We start from the raw sequence: 23,521 nt of genomic DNA, 5'->3' as shown, positions 1-23,521 counted from the left end.
ACATCAAAAAATCAACCACAGCCACATATTTTGGTAGGATTTGTAAATCATTCATCAAAAATCAATACAGTGTTGAGTTAGAAATGAACATATCTACAATGTGAAAAAAACAATGTTAATATATAGCGACATTTTCACATTTAACTCAACAGAGGAAAGACTAGCCAAAGAGTTTCATTTTGTTTTTGTTGAGTTTGAAAGGACAAGGGTTTTACAGTGATCTATGTGGCAAAATTACTGTTTTTTCCCCAAAAAGTCTGGTGGCTTTGAAGAGAATGACATATGGGCTGTGTCTACTTAAACATAAAGGAACTGACAAAAAGGATCATTCCCATAATGTTGTCACGCTCAGAATAATAATCTGATTCTGTCAGTGGCAAAAACATGCACTTTCAGTGGACTTTGCAGTATTTGCTATCAAAGATTAAGACCACTGAAGCCTGCGTTGAGTCTGGAAGCTCAGGCAAGTTACTTGTCAAATTCCAAAACTTTTTGACACAAAAATATTTCAAAATAAGCATCTTTTGATTAATAACACAGGAAATATTTGCCTTGCAGTTGTTCTAAGTTGCTTATATTGTTGTTTGCAGAAAAATCTAATTTATATTAAACCTGAGTAAAAGGCTCTGGCTTGTTAAGACATTTTCTGCAGTGTAAGTGGATAAAAAGAGCTTTTGCAATATCATAACGGCTGTAATTATCACTGAGCAAGTTTCATCCACTAATGCGTGTTTGGTGCTCATTTGAAGTTGTGGTAAACAATTATAAAGGCCATACAAATTACAAACAATCATTTATAAATTAAGTTCTATTCTATATTAAGTGTCATTACGCAAACTATAAGTTTCCTATTTGGATGGCAAACGTTTATATCTGCAATGATAAATCAGTGAGAACTGCATTCTGTTTAATCAGGAGCAAATAGCTGAAGTCAAATCACACCAGCAGCTTTCTCTGTAGGGTAATCTCAATTTCAGTTTGCTCTGCGCAGAGATACTGTCTAATGGAGCTTCGGTAATGACTTTCAGATTGGCCTGGGAGCTGCAGAGAAGATGCAGAGGGGAGAGAGAGGTTTGGACAAAATGTCACCAAGAGACACCTCTGCTCCCTTCATGACGATATATTTGTAGACAGATGGATATGGTAGAGGGAGCACTTTAAATAGTGTTTTTTATCTATAATTCAATATTTTCTGTTTAAACAAATACAAAGATGGAATTGAACACAAAAAGGAACAAAAGAGTGGATAAAGTCGACAAGAGCAAACCTGGAAACTTTATGATACAGAAAATAAGGTAAAGGGGTCGTTTGATCATGAGTCACTGAAGTACTTCTATCAAAGAAATTTTGAAAACCATCTGTCATTATTAAGTTCCCTTAAAGCTGCAATAATTAACTTGTTTCATATTACCTAAGACTGAAATGACTGTATGTAATGGGCAAAATGACAAACCCACACAGAGTAGCAAAATAATTTTAAGGCCTTCAAACTCCATTCTCATCTGCCTCATCTCTACCTCTTGTCACTGGCTGCTCTAATAAAACCTCTGGATGGTCGTGAGACCCCAAACAAGGGAAGGTGATAATATGTCTGTGTTATATATGACAATTTGTTCTACTGCCCCCAAGTGCCCAGAAGAAGAGAAACTGAAAAGAGAAAGAGAAAATGCAGCTTCATCCATAAATGAAATACAACAAATATAGATTGCTTTTTTTTTTTGGCTATATAAGCTTCATTACACCTGATAATTTCACTGAAATTAACTCTGTGGGCGAGGTTTTGCCAACTGTCTCAGTCTGCTTTACGATCGCAGTTGGCTAATGTGAAAGCTCCTACTTGTAGCTATCAGCAGGGGGCTGGCATGAACAGGTTTTTTCCCCACTCAGCAGCTCATATCGACGCAGAATCGAACATGATGTAAATGTGGCGATGTAGTAGTAACAGGAAAGCAGGAAAAGGAGGAGAGAAATGAGGAAAGAGAGACAGAGAAAAGATCAAATCAATGCCAGTGAGCCCAGTGAAGCAGATTGTCAATTAGTGAGGCTGACAGTCAAAGTTTAAAGTATTCACAGATGGCGACAGACCGCTAATGAACTGCTTCAAGGCTCTAATAAAATGGAAAACAGGACCAAAGAAGCCCAGAAAGGCCTGTGTGTTTGTGTTTGTGTGTGTGTGTGTGTGTGTGTGTATGTGTGCACGTTGTGCATTTTTGTGTATTTGTGATGAGATACTTTGACCAAACAGAAGAGTAGCTATTCTGAAGTAGCATTCATTGTCAATGTTGGACGGACTGGGCTCAAGCATCTGCTCCAGTTGTGGCATTGAAATCCTATGTGGCTGCTACATACCTACACACACACAAGCACACAACGATTGACATTGTGGGGACTTGCATTTTGTCCCCATAAGTAAGGCGATAAGGCCATAAGTCGATGTGTGTAAACAGAGTTTTGTTCCCAGAACATGCATGTTCCCAGAATATGCGCCCACACGTGTCCACACACACACACACACACATTCTCCTATTCTTTATTACTGATGCATCAGAGTCAGGATAAAAGCCACAGCGTCATGTTCCTCTGAGGAACATGATAACGCATATGCATGAACACACATACAAAGGCATTCCCCACACAGAAGACACATATACAGTACAAAGACTCACACTTGCATCGACACTAAAAAGGGAAAAAGAGAGGCTAACACACACACAAAGGAGGGAGGGAGTGAACAAAGGATAGTGGGAGATGTTTCATTAGCAGTGGTGACAGGTGTCAGAGCTGAGTCTGCATCAGATAGCAGAGCAGTTCTACACAATGAGACACAACAATCTCTTCACCTGTGGGATTCCTCTAATCTCTTTCTTTCACACCTCTCTTTCTTCTTCTTACTCACACTTGATCTTTTCTTTGCATCTTCCCTCTCTTTTCCTATTCCACCTTGTTTTTCAACCTTTATTTCATCCAGGCATAAGAGCTAACTGAGCGCCATCTTCTTATTCAGAAGATCCAAACACATTCATGCTGATTCATTGGGCCCCATAACTAACTGCTTCCCAGTTATGGCCACTGGAAAATTCCCAGTACAACTAGGGGCACACATCATCTAGAGAAATGCCTTGTTGAGATATAAATTTACTGCAGCGCAAGTTGGAGATGAACAGTGATGCGGAGGATGAGCAGAGATAAACCACCGGATAAGAGAGGGTGAGGAGAGGTGAAGCAAGAAGAGAAAAGGGGGAGGAGAAGAGAAGGCGAGGCAAGGTCTTGGGAGCCATGCACTCGCTTATTAAAGTGGGGGGATGAGAGTCCAGGAGGTCAAGTTCCCAACAGAGCGAAGCAGGGGTGGAGCATTGTAACACGGGAGCCATACACACCGCTTAGATATATATCCAACCTATTTCCCAGATGGGTAATACAGGCACACACACAAATGCACGCACACACAGTTGCCCTCAGAAACTGCTACACTGAGATAGATATACACAAAATGCACATAATATACACACAAACCAAACATTTATCCTCACACACGACTAATACTTACTACTACACTCACACCGATCAAAGGCTAAATCTTGCCCTCTGGCTCTGTGCAGTAAGCTAGTGCAGTCTTAGGCCTGTGGAGTGTTTTACAGTAGCCTTGGGGCCAAATACACAGACACTGTGATCAAAGGCCGGAAGGTAAGCCTTCAGAAAAAAATTAGTCTTCCAGACGACCAATGGAAAATCTCTATTTGGTCTCTGTCAGCTGCTTCGAGGATCTGTGGACCCTGAGGCTACTTTTTTTAGACACCAACATATATAATGTATATCCACTGTGTTAATGAATATAGTGGCCTGAACTGGAAAAGTGGATGTTTACTACGTGGACAAAAGCATTGGGAGACCTGACCGTTACACCAACAGGGACTTTAATGACACTGCATTCTAAATGCATAGAAAGCTTTGCAGCTATAACAGCTTGCACTCTTCTGGGAAGGCTTTTTCTGTGGGAATCTGGGTGCATAGCATTGTGCCAAAATGTCTTTTTTTTTATCTTTTTCACTGGAAGTAAGAGACCTAGTCCAACTGCTGAAAATCAGTACATCATCCCAGTGCTTTTGTTTATATAGTGTATATCCATATCAATTCACATTACATGTGATTTTTGACCCTGTAGGGTTTGGTTACGCTGTAGGAACAGCAGGCCTACAAATCCTATATGCATTCTGAAATGTGATGTTGTTGTGCACTTGTGTCCCACATTAGGCTCATTTCACAGAACGGACATCTCCACATGGCACAGCTGTAATTAATAACAATAATGATGCATCAGTACCAGGTTCAGGTATTGTGCATGACTGGCCCATTAGGATGAGTTACTGGGATACTTAAACGGCACAGAGCTATTATTAACCTGAGTTCCATAACGAACTCAAGGATACAATTTGAATCAGCAACAGACTGAACTTATGACTGAACTGAAGACAGTGTGAGAAACTCCTGAATGTCACGACAACAGCATTAGTGGGGAAATGACTGCTTACTGACAAACATAATGAAGTGCATTGGAACAGTGATGCAATCATTTAGCTTGACTTAGAAAAAACAAAACAGTAAAAAAATAAAAAATCTTTAAATTGAAACAGTTCAGCTTCAAGTTTTTCATTACTTTTTGAAGGTACATGGTTTGGGGCTTACTTGAGACTTTGGGTGATGTCAACCTGTAAATGGGTGTATAATGAAAAATTAGGAGCAGTTGTATCCTAAAGTGAAGTTCCTTTCCTACAACTCAGCCACAGACAATATTCCATGAAGTATTTCTGATCCAGCCTGGCCACACCTCTGTGTTTTCAGACTCTGCTCTTTCTATACACCATCCTAACCTCTTTCATCCAATCCTCACCTCCCACCCTCTGGTTACTACCAGCTCTGTTGTTTATTTAACTTCGATGAAGTCTGCAGCCATGATCTCCCACTGGCTTGGATGTTCTGCTGGATTTTCATTTTCACTTTTCCTCTCCTCCAAAGCCTTCTTTTCCTCACATCCTTCACCCTCCGTTGACATGTGAGGCTCATTAGAGGGGCCATCAAACCAAACAGAGGCCAGCGATTGAGCGAGCAAGAAACCCACATTCGACTTATACGTGGAGGGGGCAGTATTTGTGCAGAAAAGAGACATGGTATTACTTAATGCATATCTAGTGCTCACATACCTTAATTTATCATGATATCTATATATTTTCTTTCCCTCACTTCTAATTACTTCCTATCAGGATGAAGACATCGCATTTACAGTGATGTCAGAGACGAGACGAGAGCCCCAATTGGCTGCTGGCTGTCACCCATGAGGCCACCTCCATGAGATGCTGACAACCCCCGAATATGATGGATGAGGGAGTCTGTGTGTGTTCGTCTATGTGTGTGAGTGTCAGGGGGGTCACCACAGTGTAGAGCGTCCCCACGGATTAGCGATACAGTCCAATGAACCATTTCAGAAAGGAGGAGGCAAGACCCCATCGACCAGTGCTGTTACACACAGACACCGACACACACACACACACACACACACACACACACACACAGGAAAGAAAGAAAGAAAAAGGACCTGATATGATGACCACATCTCCCAAGGGAGAAAGCGTAAGACTCATCTGTTGAGCAATGTCTCAGTTTTAGACACTAATATAGTTATGCCCTTAGAGAATAAATCTAACAGCAAGTAACACATACACACTAACATACACACACCAGAGAATACCATCATAACAGTGGGTCAATGTTAGTAATCCCTACAGATCTCTCCATTCAATCAAAATCCAGACAGGTCCAATATCTATATCTGTATTTTCCTGTTCAGATCTTTCCTTCTCATTCTACTTCTCTCACTGTTTCTTCTTTTCTTTATTTCTCACTGTCTGTCTCTTATAACCCCTATATAACACAGTACCACGCATGTCAAAACGGAGGGAGCTTTATCAACCTAGAATTCATAACATCCCTCTATTTCTGCATACTACAGACAGATACCCTCTTCATTGTCTGCCTATGTGCTGAACGCTGTAGATCTCTTTACGTAAAAAAGAAAGACGAGAGGTCAAACAAAGGCCAGACATAAACTGATATTCATCAGCACAGCAGCCTGGGTGTGCTACGATCCTCTTGTGGGCCCTGCTGCTGCAGAATAATAATGTATCATGTGTGGATTGTGTACATCTCTTAAACTGGTTTACTGTGTACATGAGCATATGCCCTAATGTTGCTGCGATCTCTTGTCCAGATATTGATAAGCTTTCTTCCTTTCTTTCTTCTTCTTTTTTTTATCTTGGCAAAATGATGATTGCTATGATGATTTTACACTACTTAATCTGTCAGACCAACTCCAAGTTTCTGTGGGTGGTGTTTTTTTCTTTTGTTCAGATAAAGTGCTTTCTTTTCCAACAGAGGATTATTCTCAGAAATAACACGTAGGAAAAAAAGTGCTAAGCAAATGAGTTCATGACCTTCTGCATTAAGAACCAGAAAGGTGTTGTTGAGCAGAAAAGTACAATTAGTTTTATTATGACTGCTTTATTGTTTTTTATTATACTTGCCTGCCCTAGGACAGGAACATTATGGATGGTATAAGATAAAGGAGACTACCATTTTATTCCATAGCATTGCTCTAATATATTATACAGCCGCAGTGGCAGTACTGAGCCTGATGATGATGGATCAGGGCTTGACAAAATCGCACCAACCAGATTAAACAGGGAAATTCCAAAACTATTTAAGCCACGTCTGCATTTGTCCAACAGTTCAACTTTGTAGTAAGCAATCAAGCTACAAAGAAGATGGTTTGTCGAATGGGAAAAGACTCACTCCACTGACTCTTCAGAGCTCCTCATCACACGTCTCCATTAGAACAGAATTGCCCTGCGTGGTATCTCTGATGACCAAGCATGATAGTGTGTCTATCTGGATGTTATCAGGTCTGGATGGTCAAAGAGGAGGATGTAGCTGATAAGCATCAGCTAGCAGATCGATAGAAGCCTCTAAAAATATACAATCTGTTGTGTGTGTTTGTGTGTGTGTGTATTTCTGAGGGTGACACGGTAGATACATTACTTATTACAAGAAGCTCTTCAGGTTGGCTTGTCTAGCTACAACTTTGTGTTCTCTTTTTTCAGCCTGCAGGATCAAAAGTTGATGAATTTTATTTTTTCTTCTGAGAGGAAAATGACACAGTGGGAGCCAACCAAAAACAGACTCGCAACCCATTTAAAACCATGACCCACTGAATAATAAGAGATTTCTGTGACCCACCTAAGTATCAGCCAACCTTTCAAGGTCAAGATGAAAGCCCATGAAAAATGAACTAACTTCCCCATCATCCACTTTCATGTACTTAGGTTTATTCGCTCTGTTAATCTTTTAACAAGTGAATGAGCTTCTTGGTCCCGATGGTCCTAGGGTAGAAAAGTTTAAGAAATACACAATGCAGCAAACTTCACAACAAAAGATATATCGCAGTATCTAGTATGCAAATTAACTGGGGCCAAGAACTTTTGAAAGCGATCGCTTCTCTTTGCGAGACCTGTTTCATCTTTCATTCTACATTTGTGACTCATCCCCTGTGCTTCATTTCAACGAAGAAACTTTTCATCTGTTTTGCTCAAATGACCTGAGTTCCTCAGTCGCGGTCTCAGGTGGAAGGAGGGCAGGCACCCCGCAGTTCCAAACTAGGAGCTCCTCTGTTCAATAAAAGACACTTTGAACTGTGTTAGAAGCCTTTTGGAGTGTCCACCCACTCTTCACAGCACTTTACTATGGGGGATATGGAGCAAGGCGGGTGATGTGGTAGAGATAAAACAGAGGAAGAGAATTCGCACTTTCTTTGAAGTGAGCATATGACACCTAAATAAATGTAAGAATATAAACAATGCCTTGCCTTTATTATGGCTTCAGAAGTCACAGAAAAATTAATCAATTTGACGCATAAGTACTTTTGAAAACATGAGCGAACTACTACCTACTGACTACCTACTGCCTGATCATTTTTAATCAAAGTAACCCTTTTCTCATACCTCAAGGAGAACTCTCTCTCACGAACTCAAAGAGGAAGTTACACTGCTAGTCAACTTTACTAACCACAAAGCCAACCTAAGGACACTGTGGAAAATGGAGTACAGTATGATAACTATATAAGAAAAATAATGAATAAATGAATCTAGGAAATGGCTGTAGGTCCATTGCACTCTTTGGACTTGTAAAAAGAAAAGGGACCAAAACGGACTTAGCTCAACTGCTATTTTTTCATATTTCCTATATCATCTGAAATGTGCACTCAACGTCTCAACTTGAAAAAGTCACACAGCCCAACTAACAATTTTCCTTTAAAGTGCTTAACAACACCCACTACCCTCTAAGCAATTGCGCAATAATAATGACTATGCTTTGAACTTGTTGAATTTGATTGGAGCCAAGTTTATAGTGCAACTAGAGTGTCTTTAATTGATCTTTGATAGAGCAGATAGAGCAGTCGGCTCCTTGTGACAAGTAAATTTTATTTCTTGCACATTGATGAACATTATGGTAAAAATGCTAGAATTAGCCAAGAAGCTAGTTTTCATCTGTGGTCCCTGGCTAGGTCAGTAGTTCGCAACTTGAAGTCAGCCTAAGGAACAAGTGTATAAAATATAGTCATGATGTAATTACAGTAACAGCAGAACATAGACAGGAGAATCAATTGCGTTTCAACAAAATAACAAACAAACATTAGTGAGGGCAGCTATGAGCCGTAGGCAGCAGGCTGAGGCAGACATGAGCAACACGTCAAACTCACAGATTAGCAGACCTTGTCAAATGATGAAATCCAAACTAAGTGCAGACAGATTTGTTGTTAACCATCTAGAAAAGGACATGCAAGTGGTGAGTTCCCTTATGTGGACTGTTACAGCATTCCAATCATGTACTGAAAATACAATGAAAGCAGATTTTCTTTGTGGGATCATGCCGTTTTTTTGTTCTTTCTCACTTACTTGTTGCCTAACACAGCAACTGAGCGAAGGTGGAACCATTCCAAGAATAATTTTGTAGATGAGATGTATATCTACATGCTTGATCTTCTCGGAAAATTTGCCAGTAAATGACAGCAGTGAGAACTGTTAGGTTTCTTATCATGGTTTGTTTATATAATGACTCTTGTGTCTTCAAGGTTGAACTCCAACCAAGTACAAGTACTTCACTTTGTATGAGATCTGTGAGAGAAGAAGACAGTGGAATGCCTGGGAACCTTTTTCCAACACTTTGGGTCTTTTTATGAAGGTATTTTACTAATTAAAAAAAAAAAATCCCTACTTTGCATATGGTTGTTACAGCCTGTTAACAAAGAACAATGGACTGAAGAGCACTGATACCATGGTAAATTCCCCTGTCCCTCCTCCTCATTGCACCATTCAACAGTTTGATGGCCATTAAATGTATCCACTGAGAGAGTGAGCACCATCAAAACTCTTTCAAAACTAATTTCTCGCATATGATTACTCATGTGCCTTTGGAGCAACAGAGTGACATTTTTTTAAGCCTTCAGCAGAACGGAGAAGCAGAGTCAGATGGGAAACAACGCAGGAAAGTGTCAGAAAATTGAATATTTCCTAGTTATGTTATTAAGTTTTGGAGTCTTAAAGACAAACTAAAAAAAAAAATTAAAAAAAGAAAGAAGAAAGTAGGGCAGATAGCATTAACTAAATGACATGGAATTATTAAGCAGACGCTAAGGAGACATGAGGCACGGGTGGTGTCACGACCCTCGCGCATCCTTTCATCTCCTGAATGGTTAAACATCTTTCGCATCCTCCTCCCACGCCTCCATCCTCCTCGTCCTTTCAGCAACTTGCTCGCTCCTTCCTCTCCTTCTGTTCAGGCTTCTGCTGATGTTGATCTCTCCGACTCTGATGTCTTCTTACTTTACCAGTCTGGCTCTACCTCCTGTTCTCCCTTCCTTTTGTCTGTTTCATTCCTCCTCTGTCATATCTTCCACTCCCAACCTCCGCCCAAGCATGATTTATGTATACCAGTTAAAAAAAAAAAAAAAAAAAAGAAATCAAAGCTTGTTGACAGATTTGAGCAATTTGGACAAATGCGCAGTCTAGTCTGCCATCACAATTTAAATAAGCATCTTCTTATTCAGGCTATTTTTTCTGTTTATTCAACTAAGTTTCAGTGATATTCTAACAGAAGTTTCATAGGTGAGGTACTGTCATTTAATTTAATGAATTGTTACATGTAGTTGTTAGACTTGTACGCAATATTACAGGCTGACTCAAGTTAAAGGGATACCTACGTGATGGAAATTTGCACTCATTTTATGCAGTGTTACTGTTTGCAAAGGGCTTTTTTTTCCTAATTATTTTGTTTAGTGTACACATGGTCGTTTAGCAAGCTTGCCTCATCTCTAACAACTAGGCCACTGCCACACTCCTCCCTTCAATTTTTATTGTGGAAGCTCCACCTTTCGCTTCTCATCTCATCTGTCTCTCTCCATTAAACACGCCAACGATCAGAGAGGCATCTGGAGATGCATCTTTAAGCTTTAATACACTTTGAATAATTAACACATGTGTGTGTGCCCACACACACACACACACACAGCTGAGTATATCAGTGGCAGGCAGCTCCCCCAGCCAGAGAGACCCAGAGGGGGAAGAGAAGCTTGCTCTGTGCCAGCCCCAGAGCCCCTAAGCTAGGCAACTCAAAGCTGTGTGCCAGCCTGAGCTCCAGCAACCAGCAACAATGGAGACACAGGTGTATCTCTGACACCCTTAGCTGAGAGGCAGAAAAGAGGGTGTCTGGCTTCTGCTAATTGACTTGTTGAATGAATGATGGAGTGGATGGGCAAGAGCAAAGAACTCAGATCAAAAAGGGAAACCCATATGGAAGTGGCTGACGAGGTGCATGGCATGCTTTGAGTAGTGATAGTATGGGGTTTGTGTGTAGAAAGAGTGTTCATGAGCACACATGTATTCCTTCATGCCTGCGTTTGTTTTTGCTGCAGCAGCGAGGTGACTTGACAGTCACATATGAGCATCTAAGCAACTCACTCATCAGGGTGATTCATCCTCTAATTAGCAGCACGAGGGCTAACGCTGATCCACATATCTATATTCACCTTCTGTTCATCTGGAGCCCAACACCGCTTGCTAATGATTATCAATGAGGCTAGGCTACAGAGCCACTAGTTCAATTCCCTGTGCAGCAGCAATGCATCATGGACCTACTGTGTTTCACTGAGTATATACAGGTCAGGCCTCTAGGAAGGAGGGCGGGGTGTAAGGGAAAAACAAAGGATTGGGATGAATGGGACAAAATGGAAGCAAGGGCGAAAGCTGAAAAGAGGAAGATGTGTAGGGTAGAAAGTAAGACTGAACACAGGAAAGAAGAGAGGAGATAAAAACTAGAAAGGAAATATGACAGAAGGAGGAAAGAATAAAGAAGGAAACCCACACTGGGAGCTGTCAGAGCCGGTGAGTTACAGTTTCACATACTGAAAAGGTCAGTGCCTCCACAGTTAAATAAACAGAACAGCTGATGCAGAACAAGTACTTGCTCATAATGAGCACGTTTTCTGACGGATTCAGATAACTTCACTCAGGCGCTGTCTTAATGAGTAGCCATAAATAAATACCAGCTAGAAGCTGCACTTTCCTAAAATATGAATTAATATATGAAAAAAGTCTTACTTGTACAAAAGGAATAGAGTGATACAGTGTTTTTTGTACTGTGTCAGGGTAGAGGTCGAGATGGTGGATGGGCTTGGAGAATACAGGATCATCACAGACCTGCAAACGAGGTTTGCTTTGCCAAGCACGAGTCTACAGGGTTTCCGTAAATTTAACTAACAGTTGTCTAACCCTAACCACGCTAAGATAGTTTGTTGTAGAATTGCAATCTTCCCTAATGATGCTATGCACCATTTCTAAAACGCTGGCATCACTTCAAATAACATCGGCAGTGAACATTACCCGGTGTGATGAGGTAGAGTAAACAGTAAAAATTCAATATTCACGTTAGAAAGTAATGGACAAGGGATGTCTTCTTGCATGAATTCGAACAGTGGGAGGCTTGCTGGATACAAATTGCAATGTGTTGAGGCAAAAAATTCACAGTCACACAGTGGAGTATTTTCAATAGCTCTGCATAAGCACTTCCACTGTGCAAACTCAGTAGCCTCTCACTTGAATGGGGACGTGCATTTTTTTTCATTCACTCAGCTTTAGATGGCTGTGTCACCTGTATGCTCTCCTTGTACACTGGGTCCAAAGTAATAAAACTTATTTAGCACAAAAAGGCAAAAACAAACAAACAAAAAAAACCTAAGAGCTATTTTTTATTTAATTTACTTGGCTTTGATGCTCACTATGTGTTTACCAGATTTTTTTTGTTTTTTTTGCAGCATTATGTGAAGGCAATATAAGCATATCATCAAGCTGTTGTTGTATGGGGTTTTAGTGACAAATAAGTCACTTCCTGTCAAGCTCCCATCTGGGGCTGTTACTCGGCAGACATTTTGTTTCTAGTGTCAATCATGTACTGCATTAATTTGCTTGTGGGACATGAAATATCCTGCGTAAAAAGCAACCTCATGCAAAATGAATGGACGACGTAATTAACAAGCGAGCGAATTGCAGTCGATAAATGAGTAGGCAGGCAAGCTTGTAGACAGGGAAATAAATGCAAACAAAGCTGTGTTTTTTATTACTTTTTTTTCTGCTGGTTTTTATTATCGTCTTATTTTTCCTATTTGAAGTTATTTGAACCAACCCCAGGGCCCAGCAACGGCTCGTTCAGCTCTACCAGTTCAATGCTGGGATTCACTGGAGCAGAGCAAATTTGTTTGTCTCTGTGTTTGTTTGTCCTGGTGTTTGTTTCTCTCATTGTTTGTGTTTATACACATTTCTGTTCATGGCCTTCTCAAGTGTTTCTCCGACTCTGGCAATTTTCTGCCTGGTCGCCCCTAATGTGCCTCTCTGTTTATCTGCTGTCACAACACAGCTGATTTATATATATTCACACATCCAGGAAGTGACAACAGAGAATTATATTTACTTTAAGGGGGCAAAAATTATACATTAGTGGGTATCAGTTTACCGATGGAAAAGTGTATTTTTGTGATGTACCCGAGGAACGGATTGACAGATGCTATGAATTTTATCAGATATGAAGTGAAGTCAGCCTCAAGAAATGTGACAAATGCCTTTGGGAAGATAACCAGCGTAGTGTGAATTCAATCACTTTGGCAACCTACTGCTAATGACACAGGGGGAAAGTTTTTAAGGCAGCAGAGATGGGCAATATTGCTTTCAGCAGGGGCTATGAGCTGGCAAATTGGAACAAAATCAAGGCTAGAAGAGAGAAATGTGTGATGACAAAACTACTGCTGTTAGCCCAAGTGTCCATATGCATTGCTTCAAACTGTTGCCTATTCATTGACAGAGAGTGTACATAGGGACACATTAAAACACATGCATCCGTCACAAAAGCCCAAAGCTGTCACTTCACTGTCTGCTGTGTTAATAACAACAATCCACGTAAAGATTCAGTGATGGCACTGGTGTGTGTGTGTGTGTGTGTGTCTAACAAAATTCAGCAAAGCCCCCCTGACATTCAAAGTGTCTTGGTCACCATGGCAACGCCTTCACCAAAAAGACATGAGAGTGCATCAGAAAAAAATAAATAAAGAAATAAAATGGGGAAAGAACAAAAAATAAATAAATAAATAAAAGGCTGAATTGGTGAAGCTCTCCAAAAGAGAGATGAGGACAGATGTCAATCTGTAACGTTACGGGGTGTGTGGACCCAAGTGTTAGCCCTCCTCCCGACCTTTCTGCCCAAATTGTCACACAGAATGCCTTGAAATTGCAAGATTTACTTCAATGCTCAACTATCTTTATAATTTAATGTATAATGTGTTTACAAACAGAAACTGACAAATTCTCGTCAGTATACCTTTAACAGACAAAAAACTTTGATCTCTTTGCATATTACACATGAACATAACACAGATACACATACGTCACTTTCTTGCCCATCACATTGAGTACTTAGAGGTGTATGGGTTTGCTTCTGTGATTGCATGGTTTAAGTGAAAGGATGAGATTTGTGTGCAGCGCATCTGACGGGACAAAACAGGATTTGTTTTTATCAAATAAAAGGAAAGATGACAACAAGGAATGAGAAGTGGAAGAAAGAGAAAGAATAGAGAATATCTGATGTAGCTTTCTTTCAGCTTCCATGCATGTGAAAGTGATTTTAAACTTCTGCCTTAAGTTGAAGTGAGGTTGGCTGGGTGTGCAGTGCAACTTTCTGAAAACACAAAAGTTAATATGTGTTTGTCAGTGTAAATTTCTGTATTTGTGCCAGAGACAGTGAGAATCAGAGACTTAGACAGCGGGACTGTGAAAGTGAGTCAGCTCGTGGATAGTTGTGGGTTTTCATGCAAATATAAGATTTGGGAGGGTAGCGCGCACTTCCATTTGCATACTCATTCACCCCGACTTGTTCATAAGTGAATAACTCCAGCACTGCTTGGAGTACAACAGCTGCTGCTGGGCCACTCAGAGCACCATTCATTCATGTACACTCATACACACACACACACACTCAAATCGTGTGCAGGGCCCAGCTGCACCCTTTGCATTGGCTATGCCGATATACAGACTTGTGTGTGAGCGTCCATTAATACTTGTCAATGTATTCCTGTTTTGTTTTGAATGTCTGTGCTCCTGAATGTGCAGATGTCTATGAGAACATGTTTAACTACATGTGCTCATCATTTGTGTGTGCTTTCGTATGTTTTGTGAGGGTGCAAACTCAAACCCTCACCTCTGAGGTGTTGACTCGTCCCTCTTGGAAAGAGCAGTCGCTGGCGTCCTGTGTGCACATGTGACGGTATTTGCACCAGTGACAGGGGAAGTTTCCATTAACACAGGATAGACACCTGGTGCAGATGAGAATGTGAGAGATGGAGGAGAGAAAAGAAGAGGGGTTAGTGCTCTTGTTAAGGAACAGTTGAGATTTGAATTTTAATCTACATTTGTGAACTGTTGTGCGACATCTCTTTGTTGAAATATTCTTCTGGAGATTTTTTCACTTCTTTTTTTGTTTGGTCAGCCATTGCAACTGCAGTGTATAGCTTCTCATGCTGACGATTATTTTGGCTGCTTTCGTTTTATTCCAAAGAAAGACGAGTGATAAATCAGCCAATATCATCTTATCACTAACAGCCCCATATCTTTGTATATGTCAGTCAATACGCAGCAAAAACAAAAGATTTTCCAAAAACAAATAAATGTCTGCACCATTATTATTTATTTAAAACAAATATAATCTGCAAATCTTTATATTATTATACAGACTCTTAAACTCATAAACATCCATGTCAGTATTGACATAAGTCATATAGAGGAAACCATAAAAAATTATATGTCAGATGTCCAGGATTACAATGAATAAGTGAGTACAAGCTTTCATGGCATTTTGCAATACTGAAAATAATTACATCATATTATGATTAATCAAATGAATCAAATATTAAATAACGGGCTACAGTTCCATCCTATACTGGCCTCTCACATTTCCTGAACACAGCATCCATATAAGAACCCAATAAGAAGACAATCAAGAAGAACGTTTTTGTTAAAAAAGAAAAAAAAAAACAGAGAAAAGTAAAGTTTCAAATGTTCTAATTTGTACTTCTACATTTCTCTTTATAATTAGCATAAAGTATACTGATAGAGATCCAGCTACTATAATCAGAATTCATCAAAAATTAGGTACAATATGGTCGAGCAGAACTGTTGCTAAGTGAGATAGAGGAAGACTGGAACGACAGATCAAAAGAACACCTTCAACAGGGGACGGGTATCACGCACCGACAGGCCGAGTGTGGACATGCATCATCACAGTTGCACAACATCAAATGTTTATGGCCAAATCTCCTGAAATCACGTTGAAATACAACTATAACTGTGGCCTTGTGTGTTAAGACTTTATTCCAGCTGTCAGTGAGGCCAAGGCGGATGCTGAAGACAGCAGAGAGAGCAGAAGAGAATCCACTCCTCCCTTCTTATTCTCCATGCTCAGAGGCTTACGGTGAACTAAGCTGGCAGACCAAGATAAGCCTGTTTTTATATAACACTTGTTTCTTTTTCTTCTTCTTCAGAGTTAAAGAAGCAATATGAATATATGCACATTCAAGCATGGATTACTGCGCTAAAACAAGGCTATCATGGCTACCAAAAAATAAATAAATAGAATAAAATAAAATAAATCAATGGGAAGTTGTAAAAAAATGTTAGTTTGTGTTTTTACTTTAAAGTGCTAAATTTACACTCTTTCAATAGATATATATATATATATATTTAATTCAGCAATGCTTTGTTTTTATGATGAACAAAACTAAATGTTGCTCAGCAAAAATATAACTTTGTTTTGTTTGAAGTCTCTATTTGATCATAACTGTAGCTCAAGTGATTTCATTTCTGACACCGACAGTAAGAAACAGGAAGTCTCCTGTCCCCAATCTCTGTTGTCAAGTTGATGTCACTTTAATGCACGAGGTCTTTGCTTGCTGAGAAACAACTTTGTTTTCAGCTGTAAAGTTTGCTGCAAAAGGATGAATGGAAGTTGAAAGACAATAATTTCTTCTTTAATTTTCTTCTTTAATTTCTGTATTTCTGACAGAAATTGTTGTTTGGTAACTCTAAAAAGCACTGATACTCTCTTTCAAACAGAACAAGTCCTGGCTTTGCAGTCTTCACACCACTTCTGAACTAAATTTCACTTAACTGGCTGAAGAAAAGCGAGCTCTAATTACACGTTATGTCAGTCCTCTCTCCCGTATGCTGTCACTGCACTCAATCAGGCCTCCTACAACACAACCCCCACACACACAGCCTCCACTCGCCAGCTCACATCCAACCAAGGAACAGACTGGGAACCTGTAGGGTCCATTTCACGTGTACAGCAAGCAACAAGGCTGTTAGTTCCTCTTAGCATAAAGACTGGAAGCAGATGGAAAACAGCTAACCTGCACATGTAGGTAAAAGGTAAAACATGCAAATAAGTACCTCTAAAACTTAAAAATGAACACATTATTTGCTTTATCATTAACTAAATTGTATTAATTAATGAAGCCAAAGTAAGTAAGATGTGAGGTTATCTTCTGGAGAAAGTATTCTATTTAAATGACACATGCTTCTTGTTTGTGTGTTGTTTATAGAGAAATTCATGGCACTGTCTTTCATTCTGAAATAGCAGATTTGCAAATTTTTGCTCTCAGTCCCACTCCTTAGTGACTTTTTAAAAAAAAAAAAAAAAAAAATATTCTCTACACAAGAACTAATCATATAATAATAATCTATAGAGTAGTGTCATCTTCGTGTTCAAAGTGACACATAGAAACATAGTCAGATATGTCGCGAACAATGAAGAGGAGAGTACGAGGAATGAATTTTAGACTTTATCAGGTGGCCAGAAACATGACTTAAAATTAATGCTAATGTTGCTATGTTTCTGCTTTTTGTGTAAGTGTAAGTATGCAGCTGTGTGACAGCATTGACTACGATCATTTTAAAGCTATATGATGAAATATGTGTTTCCGTTTTACAGCCTCAAAAAGCCAAAAAAAATAAAAAAATAAATCAGTTTTAAAGCTTCTTGACATTTCTCAAAATAACTCTTTTATGTTGCATTATCATACATATATTATAACAAAATCTGGCCATGCTAAGCACATTATCATACTGTACAACGCAGTCATGTTGCTGCCTTGTCAGTGACAGATACAACACAGCAGTGATTCAGTGTGTATCCAGTATATGAATTCTGTTCTGTTCTAGTCAGCTGCTATCTGGCTTTTCCTTTGAAAAGAGAAGAGCGGCTTGTTTTGGAAAGAGCATCTAAAGAAACTTTTTTTAACAGTAAAGCCAAAGGAAAAATAAATGACAACACCATCTTCAGTGTTTGACTGACAAGTGGTCTCTGACAAGTCTACTGCAAAAAAACACCCACGTAATGAGCCACCACGGGGGTTTAAAACCGGGTCCTCCAGGCTGAAGGACAATTGCTTAGTGCACAATGCCACCCTGCTGCCAGAAAGACCGACTTTAAATTGGATTTCAGTCTAATCCTTGTTCTGTCTTTGTCCCTCTGTCCTTGGTTTATTCAGATTTTGGAGAGTTAACTCCTAAATCGCCCATATTGGAGTGACAGAGTGATAGGGGCTTCATACAGCCAGCGATAAGCTAGTGAGACTAGACTGAACTGCAGTGAGAGGTTTATAATCAATGCCAGTGGATTTCCATGGGGAGAAGGGGGACTAAGGTTATGCTAACAGTCTGATGTTTGTTAGTAGAGCTGGTGAGCCAGTTCCTCCTCACTATTAACCCCAGGGTTCATCGATTTCTTGTTGCTGAGAGGTGCATTCACACATTTGTGTTTGTGTGTGTGTGCGTGTACTCATACTCATGGCTGCAATAACACACATACACAGACACACTTTTACACACACAGCTGTCACCCATGTTGACATCGTAGCATTCCTCTGGGTCACCTGGGCAGTGGAGACTTGTCCTATAGTAGAGCTGTCAATGCCTGGACAACTGGCTTGGGTAAGTGGCTACGCTGCTGCAATGTAGTCAATGAAATCCCCTGCTATTTAACAAGGCCTAGCAACAGAGCCGGGTCAAACGCTTTTTCATCTTCTCTGAGCTTTTGTTCTAGCGAAGCTGGATCGATGGAACAAAGCTGTTGATATGCGAGCAATGGCCCCGCACAAACGTATATGATAGGATCGAATGATCATATGCTCATTTAATTCTGGTCAATGTGGAGAAAGTGACAAATAAAGTTGCAATTCTTTCCTAATTAGGAGGTTAATCTTTTATTTAAAGCTCACCAAAACACCACAACGTGTGCCAACCCAAATGAAGGAGGTCAGTGACCCATTTTGAGGCACAAAACATAAAATTTTTAATGGTATAATCAGTACTTACAACTTTTGATTGGTTGTGATAGTCATATCTCCCATATAGCTTTCATGTGGATAGTGTTTAGAAGAGAGATACAATTGGCTATTCTATGTGAGCTATAAATAGGCCTCTTTGTGTTTTATCCAATAAAGCTCCAAAGTGAGCAGCAATAAAACGATGCACACATCATTAAGTTACAAAGCACAGGAACCAAATGAGAAGTTTAGATTCTCAACAAGGGACTCAGACTCATTATAAGATATTATTGCATCTTGATGGCGATGTCCAAAAGCCGTAAGTCTGTGAGTCTCAACTCTCAGTTTAATTAAAATGGGTCACACTTACGGGAAAGTGGACCAACGACTATGGCCACCAAAATGAACATCAAATAAAGGTGATGTTATTGCAGAGAAGTTTAACTTAAAACCATTTATGGAAGCTGTTAATGGATAACACAGTCGTGACATATGGCTGGTCTCTGGGCAGGAGGCAAAAGTGAATGATCAGCCTGCATGAGAGTCCTTCCTAGGGGCCGGTGCGTGGGCGCGTCCCCTCCCTTGAGTGCTTCTTTTCACTGCATAGATTTCCAGCCCTTTCATATTGTAATGGTCATGGTGGCCAGAGGCTACAACGCCAACCTTTCAGCTGTGTGCGACGCATTATTCCTGACACAATAAGCACAATCTCCATCTCATTCGCTAACGCTCTGCTTTATATCTCTCTTTCCCTCTTCGTGCTTCCTTCTCAGTTGTCTTTTCCCTCACCGGCTCTCAGGTAGCACCAGTTTTCTTCCTCATCCCGCTCTTCCCTCCAGGGCTCTCCCTCCCATTTGTTTCTCTTCCTCTCTCTAAAGAGGCATTATTCCTCCTCCCGCACACTCAATTAAACTATTCCAAACTTCTTTTTTAATGCAAATTTCTAATATTGTAACAGTTTTTGTAAATAGCTTGCGGCGCTATTTGCTGTTCCAAGTCTGTGCCTTCTGTCCCTGCATGCTTCTTCCGACTGTGTGTGCACCTGTTTAAGTGTGTTTGGGAGAATGCGTAGGGCTGGTGCATACACCTTTGAGCATGTTCAGCGAGGCTGTGTGAAGCTGCACACAAGACCGTCTGGGTGCTTGCCTGCAGGCTGCTCTGTTTGTGCATCTGTGCTGATACTGTACGTCTGCTGCTGCGAGTCTGTGATACACTTTCACCCGCCCACGAGGAGGAACTCCATTATCTGCCGCTGCTCCTGCACCTTCCGACAGGCGGGGTCAAAGGTTCAGGGGTGAAAGGTGACGGTGGAGGGGGAGTGGCGTATAATATGTGGGTTTATGTTACAGCTGCTGTGGTAATAACTGCACTGTAGTTTTAAAGTCCTGCAGAGTCCTAAGGGGGCCAGCAAAACCAACTTCAAAGGCTTAAACAGCAGCACCCCTGTTTATGCAGCAAAGAGAGCAGAGCTAGGCGGTCTGGTTAATAAGGGGGACGAAGCACAGACACAAACACACACACACCAGAAAACACTTCCTGCATGCACGCAAATATGCATGAATGAACACTACAGTGCAGTTAGAACAAACAGAAAACACACACATACATGCACACACACACACACATTTGCAAAATGAATCAAAGCCACTGAACTAGGCCTGAAGGCCCTAAGAAGTGGCCCAGGTGAGCTCTCTCTCTCTCCAAGTCCACTCCATTATGACCATCTCCACACAGGCACCCCGACTCAAGCTAATTAATGGCCTATTACTATGCAGATATATGCGAGGCCAAGAGCAGAGCGCTGGCTATAAATGGACTTGATGAACAAGAGTGGGGCAAGAAAAAGAAGGGAGGGTAGAGAGAACCAAGAGGGGTCTGGGCCGGGGTGGGAAAGAGGGGTAAAGAGAGAGATGAGAGAAGAGAAAGTAACAGGCAGACAAGAGGGAGGTGGGACGGCAAGAGAGGAAAAGAGGGCCAGGGGGCTGCAGGGAGGGAGGGAGGGAGGGAGTTGGGGAAGGATGGTGGCATGCAAAAGAATGAAAGCAGGACAAGTGCACATTACGCTCCTCATTACTAGTTGCTTGTACGGCCTTGTAAGGCCTTCAGGAATTAAAAGTTATTGTAATAATTTACTTTTGAGTTTTCAACTCTTTTCATTGTTTTGGCTCGGGAACATTTTTTATATCCTGGCTTTCTTTCCCTTTTTACAAGTCTTCTCTAGAATGAAAAAAAGAACATAAATAAGAACATAAAATCAAAAGTCAAAAATGTATCAAGCCAAAGGAAATTTTAAATTATGCAAATATTAGGGAGGAAGCAATACTGTCATTAATCAACGCTTGGTAAGAGGAAGAGAAATCCACTCTGAGTATACCGTAGATGCATTTTCATTTCGGGGTATTGACACAGTTCACATACGTAAATGTGAGAGGTGAGCTCGTGCCAGGTGGAGGAGAGCTGAGAAAGAGTGTGTAATACTCTACGTGGTGACTCCCACTCAGTGACTCCAGAGGAGCAGCCAAGAGTCATTTAGGGAATGACATTTTATTTATTTTCATTTAACCTTTATTTAACAAGGCAGGTCAATTAAGAACACATTCTTCATTCATTAACAGGCCAGCCTCGCTGCTGCCCTGCCTCTCTCTCTTCTCTCCCCCTTCCTCCCTTTGCGTTCAGCTTAACTGAAAATCTTCACTAGCATGACAAAATCACAATAAGGCCAAGCATTTTATGTTGTGGTCTAAATGGCATTAAAACAACGCAAGTTTGAATCAATTGTGTTATAAAAATAACAAGATAAAATGATGCAGTTTCTTCTTGTTGAGGTCCTGTCAGTATTTTTTATTTCAAACCAGTCATCTGTCCATGAAGCCGCCAACACTAACCGTCAACAGCTACAACAAATTTCTCCTCTACAGCTCTTTATCATGCAGTATCATAGCTCTAGCAATTTGGAAATTGCAGTCTTGCAGATTGCAGTTTTAATAGAAAATGATTAATTGTTTAGCTTTTAACAATTAACAAAACATTTATTTCATCAACTGAAGTAACACTGTAGATGTTAAAAATAACTAAAGACTATGATTTAGCACCATTCATAAAGAATTAAACAAACTGTTCTCTTCAAAAAGATATACATATTTATATATAAAAGTTTCTCATAGCAGTGCTGAAAAACCAATCAGTATTCCTATACTTAAATTAGGAATAATTCTTTTCCAAGAAACGCAACTGATGTGTTTTAACTACCTAAGCTTGGCTGCCCTTCTAGGTCTTGCATGGTTAGCGATCGATTTATTATTTCACTCTCCAGTAGTCTCTTCATTGCTTGGAATTTAATTAACTAATTGATTTGTAAAAAGCTTGAATACATTGAATAATGAATTAGCAGAGGTTGCATGCTGTTCTCGCCATTCTCTATTATTTGCAGGCCAATATTTTAGCATTATTGCTTTTTGGTAAAGTCACCTTATTATTGATCAGTGCTTTCAGCCTGTCTGCATCTTGCTGGGTGTGTCATATCACTGTATATTGGAAATAGAATTAAGGCTTTTTAACATGGAAAAGGGGGATATGCATTTGTCCCTTTCTTCTTCTTTTAATTCTTCTCTTTGTTGATACAAGACACAATTAAAAAAAAGAAAACTCACGATTGATGGACACTGCAGTTGTAGAAGACCAAATCCACGCTAGCAAACTTCTTCCCCGTCTCCTTTGACTTCAGATACAACTTTATTACACGTTGGTCACCTATAAGGAGTCACAAAACACCATATTATCAGTGCTTTTTATCTTTCAGTGGTCTTCTTGTTTTCCTATAGGGCAAAACTGATATTAGACTCCATATAAATGGAGTGAAAGGAAAATGTTTCATGAATCCAGGATCATGCCTGAGCCCAGGCAATGTATTCTGAAATGTTAACGGCCTAATTTAAAGTGTTACTTGTCCATTTCTGTATAGCTGACATTTTGGGGCCACAGCGTTTCTGCTGAAAAGTAAGCAGAGCAGGGAGCGCGATCGATGATATTGGTTGAGAAGTTACTCAGTGGAGGAAACGGTTGAGCTGCCCACATACACTTATGGTTTTGTGTAGTTAGTCTGTGAATCAATGCTTTCTTATTTTGATAATCACAAGGAAATGTGTGCAGTTAAGCAGCAGAATGACTTGTGTTTCACACAGCTGAATGAGCAGGCTAAATGAAGCAAAAAATGTGTGTTTGTGCAGCATTAAACAAAACTGCTACATTAAAAAGGCCAGATTTAAGTAGCCATCTTCTTTACAAAACAAAGGATTGTTAAGGGTCCAAAATGTCAGCAATTGTTTAAGATTATTAGGCCTGTTTATATTTTTTTATTTCAGAAATTGTAACTTTAGGACAAATCTGACATGTTCACTACATTATTTATAGGAAGCTCAAAAGTTTTAAAAAATGAAAAAAAGAGGTGGTTATAAAATTAGGAGTCATATGAAAAAAATGTTTTTTTCACTTTTCATGTTGTCATTGCCCTCCCACCTTTTAGCCAATCACAACACCTTAGAAAGTCAATGCTTA

The 23,521-nt window shown here is 40.1% G+C and overlaps 1 protein-coding gene across 5 annotated transcripts in view; it reads right to left on the bottom strand.

Moving 5' to 3' along the window:
- LOC124063494 (plexin-A1-like) overlaps nucleotides 1-23,521 on the bottom strand; it is a 279,266-nt gene that overhangs the window by 102,381 nt on the left and 153,364 nt on the right. For all 5 annotated transcript variants that reach the window (XR_006844116.1, XM_046397214.1, XM_046397216.1 and 2 more), the window contains 2 exons: nucleotides 22,618-22,717; nucleotides 14,845-14,959 (listed from right to left, as the gene is read on the bottom strand). Coding sequence is in view for 4 of the 5 variants with exons in the window: in XM_046397214.1 (XP_046253170.1) it covers nucleotides 14,845-14,959; nucleotides 22,618-22,717 (215 nt within the window). In the remaining variant the exon portion in view is untranslated. The remainder of the gene's footprint in view (nucleotides 1-14,844; nucleotides 14,960-22,617; nucleotides 22,718-23,521) is intronic.

The sequence above is a fragment of the Scatophagus argus genome, chromosome 8, assembly GCF_020382885.2.
Source record: "Scatophagus argus isolate fScaArg1 chromosome 8, fScaArg1.pri, whole genome shotgun sequence".
Taxonomy (NCBI): domain Eukaryota; kingdom Metazoa; phylum Chordata; class Actinopteri; family Scatophagidae; genus Scatophagus; species Scatophagus argus.
Note: the sequence above shows the minus strand (reverse complement) of the source record. Positions and strands in the feature narration are given on the sequence as shown.